Source organism: Aptenodytes forsteri, unplaced genomic scaffold (assembly GCF_000699145.1).
Source record: "Aptenodytes forsteri isolate BGI_AS27 unplaced genomic scaffold, ASM69914v1 Scaffold404, whole genome shotgun sequence".
NCBI lineage: Eukaryota > Metazoa > Chordata > Aves > Sphenisciformes > Spheniscidae > Aptenodytes > Aptenodytes forsteri.
The window spans coordinates 3,586,591-3,597,806 of NW_008795629.1; the positions used below are offsets into that span (position 1 = coordinate 3,586,591).

The window sequence follows — 11,216 nt, forward strand, 5'->3', positions numbered from 1 at the left end:
ACTTCTTGGCATTATCTAGTATTTAGAACAATTATTAAGCAACACTAGCAAAATTATAATGGTAATAACCAGGAAGCAGCAGCAGCAGCAGAGCACTGTGTACTCAGAAGCACATATCATTTTTTGCTTTGATCTGATGCATCCTAGCGATGCGCCATGGTCCCTGCCTGGAGGCTCTTTCTATCCATTCCTTGGAGAAAGATGCTCATGAACCTCGTCCCCCCCTACAGCAGGAATTCCCAGCCCAAGTGAGACCACCTTGGCTTGTCTCCTCAACGGCCCATGGGGAATGCTAATGTGAAAGAGTAGGAAAGTCCCTAGGGCAGTGGTTTTCTGCCTCTTTTAATTTGCATACCATTTTTTATTTCTCCCTTGGACGTGCAGGCCCCCACATAATGAATTTAAGCTTCTGACAACAGGTTTTCATAGATCAGGGGGAAGTACAGCTCAGAAGCAATTTGCTGACGCTTGGGATTTGCAAGGTGAAAGCCACCGATCTACTGTACAGGTACGGGATAGCCTGTCCTCGAGAAAAGCAGCTGTCTATGGTCCCACAGTTAATGATTAACTCCTAAATGGAAGCAGAAGGGTTGATGAGGGTTTACGACTCCATGTTCTTCTTATCCTTTTTAAAAGGAGAAACAGATGTTTCTAACTACCACAAACCTCCATTCCACAAATCTTTTGCTCTGGCTGTTACCTTGGGGCAGTGACTTCCAAAAGCTGAATTAACAAACAAACAAATTAATTGTTTTGCTGGAAGGTTCAGAAACGAGTCTGAAGCAGGGAGTCAGAGGTTGAACGCATTCCCTCACACAGCAGCACGTCTCCCGCCTGCTCAAAAGGCAGGAGACAGCATGGGAAAATCCTGTCCTGACACTGCTTTTTCTGCTGGTAATCAGGGTCTTCAAGACTGCCAGTTCAACTGGAGAAGAGCCCTGGAAAGTCTTCTGCTTTGTCAGCGACATGGTCTCAACCATAAACCCTGTTTCATCTGTCAAAGTACACAGTCTGGACGCTTTCGCTAGCATTAATTTAAATTTCTAAACAAACACCAGACCCTACCAACTTGTGTAATGGTGAAGAAGTTAATTTTTTCTGGAGATGTTTGCGTTTCCCCCCGCTTTTCTCTCCCACTTTAAATTGATGCCATCTTGATTTAAAAAAAAAAAAGGAGGGGAGCATTTTTGAGTGCTGCCTGCAGATATGCATTTGTATGCATTTTCCATCTTTTAACTAACAAACAGGAGGAAAAAAAAGTTAATTTTGTTAGCAGCCTGCTGTGATATAAATAAAAATAATAGGTACATTCACAGATTTTGAACTTTTTACAGCCACTGCTGCAAAAAGCAATTTTAATTTATAACCACGGAGTCTTGCAAAACATATAACGAAGACATAATAAAATGGAATGTTTATCCTGTGGCTCCCATTAGACCTCTTCCGTTCGATGGTTGTAACTAATGACTTGTTTTTCCACTTTTGTATTGGAAGCCTTATTATTGGGCTGCACAGAGCATACCTTATTTGATTTCCCTAGCAATGCCTGCACCTCTTCTGAAGCCTGCAATGAGATGTTTATGAAATAATATTAAAAAGCTGCATAATCTCGTCTGTGGTCAAAAAACTAAAAAAAAAAAAAAAAAAAAAAAAAACACCAAAAAACCCCCCTGGGAAAAAAAAAAAAAAAAAAAAAAAAAAAAAAAAAAAAAGCCAGCAACAAACCAGCCCTGTTTGTATAATATTATACTGAGTACAATAGACTAATGTTCACTCCAGTGCATGTGTCCTTTTGACTAACCACTTCTATCTGACAACCTTTTTTTGGCAACAGAACACATTGTACTTTTTGGATAATTGACTGTGGAATATAATGTTGTTTATTCAAAAGCGGGTCACACAGAACTGAGCTTCCAGTTGTCTTTATCCTTTTACCTTTCTTATCTTCATGCCGTTTAAATTTAAGCTGAATTTTTTAATTACACATATGGTTTTAATTGCTGTGCTGTATTTATTCACCAGAAGGTGACCTTATGGTGAAAGGGTAAAAAAAGGTGGGTGGGAAGCTGAATTCAGATTTGAAAGCTATATTTGGACATATTTATTGGTGAGCAATCTCACAAAGAAACAAACACAAGCACATGCATTTCCAACACCCTCTGTTATCTACAGGGCCACGTTTGCCTGCAATACAACTGCGTTGTGTCTTTGTACTTAAAATCTACTAGAAAGACTCATCCACCACTTGCTCAGTGATTTGGAAATTCAACAGCAGCAAAAGCCCCAATTTTAAGCTTAAGCCTTGGGGGACAAGCACCCTCAGGGAAAATGATGTGGAAACACGTAGAAGTCATGTGAAAAATCTAGATTATGGGAAATGCAGTTAAGGAAATGGGTTTAGGAGAAAGTTTTAACTGAAGTATTCAAATGAGGCCATGCAAGAATTGATGTGTTTCTAAAGCATGTTCTTGGGATGCAGCCTTGGGGAAGAGAGGTCACAAATAAGTGTTGCTTAACAGGAGGGAGAAAGGACTTTGATGCAGCAAAGGAAACAGAAGAGCCTTCTTCTGACACAAGCTGGAGAGGGAGGTGCAGGGCACCTCTCTGATGCTGATCATCAGACCAGGGGAACACGATAGTCACCTGGGACTTTAAGTCTGCAAGATACTCGTGAAACTGAGTTTTACAAGAGTACAAATGTTGCAGGGCACTTCTTCACAGGAGATTTCTTCTGTCATCCGACTTAGACTGAAAAATAAAACCCACTGGGCTTCCTGGTGACAGCCTAGAAGGAATCCATCAGTGGCAAACACACAGCAGGAGCTTCCTTGGCCACTTACGCAATTTTTTTCCCTGAAAAAGCCATGAGCTTTCACTTCAAGCTCTCTCACAGCAACAACAGAAAAGAAGGTGATTCATTTAATGAGCGACCAGCTCTCACAAAGCTGGAGGAAACCCCTGGAAAAAATACCCTTCATGTGTTGGTAAAATAGACTCTAACTAGGCAACAACGGGATGAAAATTATTATAGCTAATCTGCTCTATAATAGCTCAGGTGTGGTTCCATTTTACTGATGACTAAAGTAATCCTAATACGTCAGTTTAAGTTACTGCCAATTCATTTGAGGAAATTTTGTTTGTTTGTTTAGAAAAAGATTTAATTGGGGGGGATGAGTGATACTGACAGTAATAATAATTCATCTGTCTGTGCTGATGCTAAACCACACGGTGGAAAATCCTTGCTAATGCTAGATTGATCAACTAACACACAGTATCTCCGCTCTTCTAATTTGTTTTATGCAGCTGACAGACAGCACATTTTAATCTGGACTATTTTGAGGATCCATGTAAAACTAAGTCACTGCCCTATTAGTGTGGATAAAGAGACATATGAATATTACTCTGCTACAAGCAAGACACAGTTCATCTGATATTTTTTCAAGCAGAGAGAATACACTGCGACTGGAACAAAGAAGAAAATGTGATTGGAAATTTTAGAGCCCTTAAATTAATTCCCTAGACAAAAAGTTGAGGCACCACATTCATAATATCATGTTATGTAACTTGCTCTGGAGCCAGGCAGCTACTAAGTGAAATAGTATGAGTTATAAAAACAAAATATTATTGTGAAAACAATTTTACAACTTTATAATTCACTATTATTTTCATTTAATAACAAAACTGTCAGTATAATTGCAGATTCAGTTTGTCTTGCAGGAGTTCTGTCAGCTTGTGATAGGATTACTAATAATTCAGATAACATTATTTTATTAAAAACTGCAAAGTAGAACACTGCATGAGTTACTCCTCTAAAATTCTTCTGATGTTCAGTTTTTTTTTTTTTTTTAACTTTTTTTTTTCCAAAGGCTGCTATTTAACTTACTATATTGTGTTTCTTTATAGTTATCCAGAGGTAAATCTTAACAGGAAGCCCATTATGTGGGGTCCTAAGTAAGTTTAGTACCAGAACATTTATGATCAGTAAATGTAACCATGTATTATCAATTATTTCCTACCATAACTCTTGGAGGAAAAAATATTATATCAGCAACCATTATAGACTATTTTCTACTCTTTATAACTGAATATCTATTTTAGCTGGGATCCTACATGGCTTGCACTGCTCACCATGCACCATAACGACTTTCTAACTTGCCTGCTCATAGAAGTACTAGGCTCAGGAGTCTAGTTGTGGACAACCATGCCTATCAATGGAGAAATGAATCATCTTTTAAATTGTGCACAGCTCCCTACACAAAGTGGTGTTTTAGTAAAGAACCATTACTGTAATATGTGTACATGTGCCATTAAGAACTGGATTAAGACCACAAATATGCTTCACAGAGGTCAGTGGGAAAACCACGCAAACTTAGGACAATCCACTTCAATTGACATGATCAAAATATCACATCACCCAAAGCACCACTATGACGTGAGCAGTTCCTTGTCTTAACACTGGCATTACCATCGGGTCATAAGCCCAAGGAGTTTCACAACAATAGGGTAGCCAGCGCCCTTCTCACCAAACAGAAGAGCCATCCAATGACACCAAGATGCTCCACGTCTCCTCATTCTCCGCAGCTCTCCTAATCGATGGGTGCCTAAGCTTGGGCAAGTTTCCCTACCCATTCATGTCCTAGCTTCATTGCAATAAACATCACAACGACACAGAGGTTATTTGACAGAAGAAGAGCTTCACCACGTGCTCTGGTGCCTTGGCTTTGGAAGAATTACGATGTGGTTGGACTTGAGTGTATTTTAAAACGGAAGGAAACAGCTCCTCCAGTAATCAGCAGCACCATCACACACAACAGCCAGAATACGCCTGCAAATTAATTAAGTGGCACTCACTTTTATGGGTGCTGCTTTTTGAACTGAAAGCTGTAAACCGGTAGCAAGGCCAACCATCCTTGCCTCATTGTGCTACAGACCAGGCTGCCCACTAGAGACCTGAGCTCAGCCAGCCCCAGGGTTCAGGCAAGCACCATTGCTCGAAAACCAGACAGCTTCCCCATCAGATGTTCCTTTCCACCTATAGGTAAATATACGCTCACTACATTTTACGGCCTCAGATACAAAATCCTTATCTGTTAGACTGTAACGTGATCTGGCAGTATCTGTCAAGGTAGACACTTGGTTATCAAGAGTTAAACAGCACAGAAACAGAGGCCTTAATTAACTTCAAGGTTGCCCCATGCCTTATCATGTATGGAGGCATTGTCCTCAGCTTATTTTAAGAAGGAGCAAGAAAGAACATCCAGGTATTATGACAAAAGCCTCTTTCTCAATTATTCCTCTTATATTACTAACCCATTGTGGCTGACTAAAGGCTAAAGCTGCAAAAGCTGCATCCTGAAGCTGTAAATTTAAGTTGGTTTCTCAGTATATGTTGACCTGACTTACTTCTGGTAACTGCAGGCTCCCTGTTATCTTTAACTTGAAGGTAATTGTCTGGCAACTCGTTGTTTCTCTATTTCAGGAAAGCAACTCAAATATATGATTCCTGAGAGACAAATCTGATTAATTGCTCTGTCATCAGATGGTTCCTGCTAGTATATGGAGAGCTTAAATAATAAAAATATAATACAAAGAACAAACAGTAAAGTTCTGAAACGAAAATGTTAAACACATTTCAAGCCGAGAAGTGGGCTCTTTCAAAAGTTTAGGGTCTAAACCAGACTGTGTTCTGGTTCTGAAAACACCTCTTTGCACCTCTTGCCAGCACCTTTTCACCCAAAAATCCTGAACAAATCCAAAGATTTTGATGCAGAGATTTATAATCCCTTGAAGAGGAAAACATCATTCTCAGTGCCACAGAGTACCACCAAGCCCTGACTCTGAGCTTCTCATCTCATTGTTAGACACCACTGCCTTCTTCCCCTCCTCCTCGTTTTAATAGAAGCAACAGCATTTAATTTAATCCACCCAGAAGCAACGACAGAGTCAGCAGCTGATATACAGCTAGTGATGGTTAGAACTTGGAATTACTGTTTTGTGAAGAATGTCAACATTTTGACATTTGTTGCTATTCTCAGGGTAGAAAGGAACTGCATATTCATCTGGAAATTTTGAAATGTCATGTTGAAATCGCAAATTCAACTCTGAATTTTGGAATTTCACCTTTTATTTCATTTTACATTAGCTTTCTGTCTTTTTTAATTCATTAAATGCCAAAGTATAATATTTTAAATAAACCTTTTTAATTTTACTTGGTTTTGCTTTATTTTAGCATTTTAAAACTATGGGAAGGCACTGTCTCACACTGACAGAAAACCAACTTCAACCATCGTTTTACACCGTCTCTGAATCCCATCCAGTGGAAATTTTTGATATGTGACTTTAGGGAAGAGGACACTTGGGTGGAGATATGAGATTTTGGGGGAGAAGACACTCAGGGGGAGGAAGGCAGTGTATAGCAAGCTGCCTGCCTTTCTCGACAAGCAAAAAGCAAAGCTAAGAAAGAATATATGCCTGTGACAGCAGGAGGGAATCTGGCAGATTGCATTTATTCATCTGCAGAGAACAAAAAATTCCTAGTCACTTAGATTAACAGCAAACAGCAAGAGCATTAGTCTCAGTTCAAACGCAAGTGCCGGAGGTATCTACTTTATGTGAGTGATGGCAGACTGTAAAAATTATTAAACCGGTACAAGAGAAGTGCATCAGTCATAGCAAAGAACACTGGTGAGCAGATGTTTCTGAGGCAAAGATGAAACTTCCAAGCGAATGTCCCCATCACAGGTATTAAATCAGTGGAAAAACTGACAAAAGCTGTGTAAAATGAGAAAACAGCGAGCCGTCACAGTCCCCTTTTGGGCACTGCAAGTTTCATGAGACCGTGTCGATGCTGGTTGCAGCAGGCAGCAAAGAAACATCACCTCCTGCAGCGCAGAAACGATGCGGTGGTTGAGGTCTGCTAATCACGAGCAGCCACCACCACCTAAACCATGCCAAAAGCATAAGCTGCTTCATTAATTTTACCTCCTGATTTCCAGTTGTCTCCCCACTTAATTTCCACAGTGCTCACCTAGAATGGTGCACAACACTGAAGGGCTGTCTGAAGAGGAGGTCATGCTCCATATGCACTGATGCCTGTATGTATGTAAATGGGGACAATGGGACTCACTGTGTGGGCTAAACGCGTTAGGGAACTCGTACACTTGTGCCGTGTTAGTGAGAACAGACACAGCTACCAAAGGGACACTGCTCCCTTACTCCTTCCAGCAAATCTGCAGCAAAGGAGCATGGCTTTGGATGCTATACTAAATCAGAGCTACAAGACACTTTTGTCCTCCCCAAATCAGCAGATCGCTCTCAAGAGATCAATGTTTTTGTTAAGATTTCCACTATTCTGGACCAAAAGCACAAGCTGTCCCAAGTGATTTCAGTGGCACCCAGTCTGGATGCCAAAAATGTGCAGGTCCCTTTGGGAGAGAATGTGGTCCCAGACCTATGAGTAGATTCATAAACAAGAAGGAGAATACAAGGGATCCGAGACCTAGGAAGGACAGACCTCCCAGGTGTCTACAGTGGCCACCCCTCAAATACAGCAGGATCCACATGAGGTCCCTCAAAGGTCCACAAAGCCACCTGGGAGACATGCAATAGTGTCTAAAAAACACTCAAACATGACCAAAACCACTGAAAGGACCTAGACCTATTTGGAGATAAGAGAGCTCGACAAGGGTATTTGGTGTCTTAACCAGTCCAGCACAGAAACATTTGATGATAGCTGAGCTGGTCAGTGGTGAGAGTTTCGTCAACTCTGTTTTGGCCACAGGCCAAACTTGCAGGAAATCTCCACGTCAGAAGCTGGCTTTGCCATTTTTGTTTTCTACTGTGGACATCTTGGTGCCAGAAATCAGCCTACCTAATGAGTCACCCTGGTCTTGTGCTCTCTGGCCTTTGGGAGGGGAGAATTTAGGAGAGAGGCTTCAGACTTTGACTTGGTCTGAGTGGGCACAGCACTGCTGTCAAAAAACACAAGAGCAGCCGGTTGTGTCACATGTTTCTGTGGTGGTCTCATGACAACTCCGCTGCTGCTTCTACAGAAATCCCCACCGTTTACCGCTGAGAGGAGAAAGTTCCTGAGGTTTTTGGCCAGGAATGCCCTTGAAGCACATGAAGGTTTAAATGAGGACATGTACTCCACCAGTTCATTTCCTAACTAGGACTTGGGCATTAATGCTAGACGGGGTGCTACACAAGACTAAAATGCACAGAGGTTTCACATGCATGACTCTCACTTCCATAACTGGCCCAAGGACAGAATGCAACGCAGCATTGTGTGTGAGTAGAACTCATTGTTCTCAGCGGGCTTTAAGAACCAGTACAGATTATTTGCTGTTCCCATACCGATCCAGATTTATTTTGGATCAGCAGCGACTTCAACATGATTAGTACGCAGCAAAAAACACAGAGCCACAGTACCGTGAACCTCTTCCTAGCCAGAATGCAAAATATAAACATCCTTTTTTTTTTTTTACCCTTTAAAAACCCTAAACAAATTTAATGAAAAATTTTACCTCTCACAGTGATGGATCATGGTATGTATTAGAATTAACGGCCATGAACTTCTAATCTGAGATGGATTTTTTACAACATCCTCACTATTTTGCACCCAAAGTGCGTTCAAAATTAAGAATGCGCTTTTTTGAATACATTTAGAAATTGTTTTATATTTTAAAATCATTCCCTTGCAAGAAGAAAAATTCCTAAAGAGGTCTTCTTGCATTTTATGTGATATATATTAATGCCTGCTTCTTACCCTGGCTTCTCAAATCAATTTCCTTAACTGAAAGGCCTCAAACCAACCTTGAAAAGGCAAAACACAACTAAATGCAGAAGCCAGTTGTGTGTAGGAAAATACATTAAAATTCACATTGTAACCCACCAGTCAAATTACAGTGACAATTCTCCCTATCAGATATCTGGCTCTAACATACCCCTCCTTTTTTTCTCTTTAAATAAAATCATTCTAGAAGTTGATTTTATGAATGAGTTAGTCTGCAAAGGAAGAAAACAGCATGCGGTAAAACTGGATAACACTGCTTCATTGGCAAAGCATACAGTGTTTTATTACTGAGCATTTCCTGTCAGACTGTAAGATCACCTTCAATTCTTCACCAATTCAACTATATGTGTTACAAAGCAGCAATCAAGCAGAGTCTGCCACCAATATGTCAGAGAAGAGTTGTAAGTTCAAAAGTGAAATAGGTAATAACGCAGATATTTAGTAGGCTTGAAGGGAGTGAAAGTTCTGGAGGGATTTATCACCAAGCAGATAATAGTCTGTTTTGCAGAAGAACTGAAATTATTTTTATAGAGATATTTATGAAGTACTTCTGCATGTGTATTTGCAAATGCCACGTGCACACACAAACATATATATATAAATATATATATATGCATACATGAAACCCCAAACTTGAGCTAAATTAAATTGTCCCTCCAGCTTTGTTATGCAAATGAGACTAACAGGCTTGTGCTGTTTGTGGTTCGAGATGATTTGCGTTTCCATAGAGATGCTGACTGAACTAAAGTTTTTAAATTTTTTATATATATAAGCCTACTTGTATCTATAAAAGTCTAAATATGGATCTGCTGTACCTCAGCACTTCCTCAGTGACTCCACTGGAACCACAGCAATTTACACGAGTTAAGGCTATGTGCAAATTTTGTGTCTTTCACTACTTTCCAATCTAAGCTCTATACCAAGTACCTGCAGAGCTGAGAGTTTATTACTTCTCTCCCCACTCCTAGCTTCTTGGTAAGGAAGGGGAAGAAAAGAGAAAAAGCAGTTTCTTAGCTGCTAGTAGATAATACTTCAAGGACTTCTGTAATTTATTGCCCTCTCTAAACTGCCTGGAGAAACATCTTTGTCTTCAAAAGTTCCCACTGTCAGGAAATCTGGAATTCAGGGAAAACAGTCTGTGTGCTTCTAGTAAAGGAAATGCCAAAAGGACAGACTTTCTGTTATGTGTCAGAAGCTTTTTCCTCTTTCCCTGTGAGCACCCACAAGCTGAAGAGCAGGGACGTGCTGAGACGAGCCAGGGTGGGCCTGGGCAGTGTTGGGTTCACCGCCTCCTCCCCCTGGGCTTGGCCATCCTCATCCTTCGGTGGACCCTAAGCCCATCATACACTACGAGCACCCCACAAAGCTAAGCTCCTTTCCCCCCCCAGAGCCACGTTAGAGACGGCCACCAGCAGAAGTGACAAAAGCCAGTCAGGGTCAAAGTCTGGGCAGAGAAACCAGGCAGAGCAGTTTAATTTTCTATCTCAAATCGGCTTCACTTTATGAGGTTTGGGCACTGGTTCAAGTGGATGGAGGCCACCCGCTGTACCATCACCTGAGAGGAAAATCAGAGCTGAGCTCTGTGGGAACTCATTTCCATGTGGTTTCAAACAGCGACACACCAGAGGTCAACCTCTGCAATCGCTCTGAACCACAATCAAAACCAGCCTCTTGTGTACCTCCTATCTGCCTGAGAAGAGGAAGGATTTGTCCAGTGAACCAGAGGTGTCCACAAGCACACGGAACAGAAGCTCACACCCAACCTCTTGTTTGATCTTGGGAGGGCCTGGAAGGAAAGACCCACGTGCAGCGACGCCGTACAGAAGTACGGCCAGCGAGCTCCTCGAGTAACGGCATGTCAGAGGGATGAAACCTCCCTCCTGCCCGCAGGGTGACACCATGCCTCCGCACGTGACACCGTCTCGCTCTTTGGGGCTGACAGCTTTTGTAAGCCCCCACAAAAGCCTCTTTTCAAACCAGATGAGAGTTCCCTACTTCCAGCTTTTAAGCAGCCGTATGGAGGGAGACTTGTCCCAAGCCCCCGCAGGCACCATTTAACCCCCCCACACCGCCTTTCAGGAAGGGTCCCAGGGCACGTTCAGCTGTGTGGCTCTCCACTCCCGCAGGGAGGCCAGCGAGCACCCACATCTCCTACCTTTTGCTGCATCGCAGGTGGCTGCGGGGCCAGCACCGGGTCAGTGATGTAGGTCTTCTTCGTGCCGGGCGGCTGGTAGAGCCCGGGAGGAGCCTGGCCCACGGTGTTACTGGCGGGATATGCTGGCTCGGCCTTCCAGGTGCTCTGTGGCACATAGGGCGCTTCAGAGCCGTTCCTCCCCCCGTACCCCCCGTAGTAGGGGTCCTGGTAGCGGCCCTGAGGAGGTGCATAGCCATAGGCGGGCTCTGAGGGCCGGGCGGGCGGCGG

The 11,216-nt window shown here is 42.3% G+C and overlaps 1 protein-coding gene across 1 annotated transcript in view; it reads right to left on the bottom strand.

The window, feature by feature from the left end:
- LPP (LIM domain containing preferred translocation partner in lipoma) overlaps nucleotides 1-11,216 on the bottom strand; it is a 350,330-nt gene that overhangs the window by 121,370 nt on the left and 217,744 nt on the right. Inside the window, exon 11 of the mRNA XM_019472866.1 lies at nucleotides 10,950-11,199. Within this exon, the coding sequence (XP_019328411.1) occupies nucleotides 10,950-11,199 (250 nt within the window). The remainder of the gene's footprint in view (nucleotides 1-10,949; nucleotides 11,200-11,216) is intronic.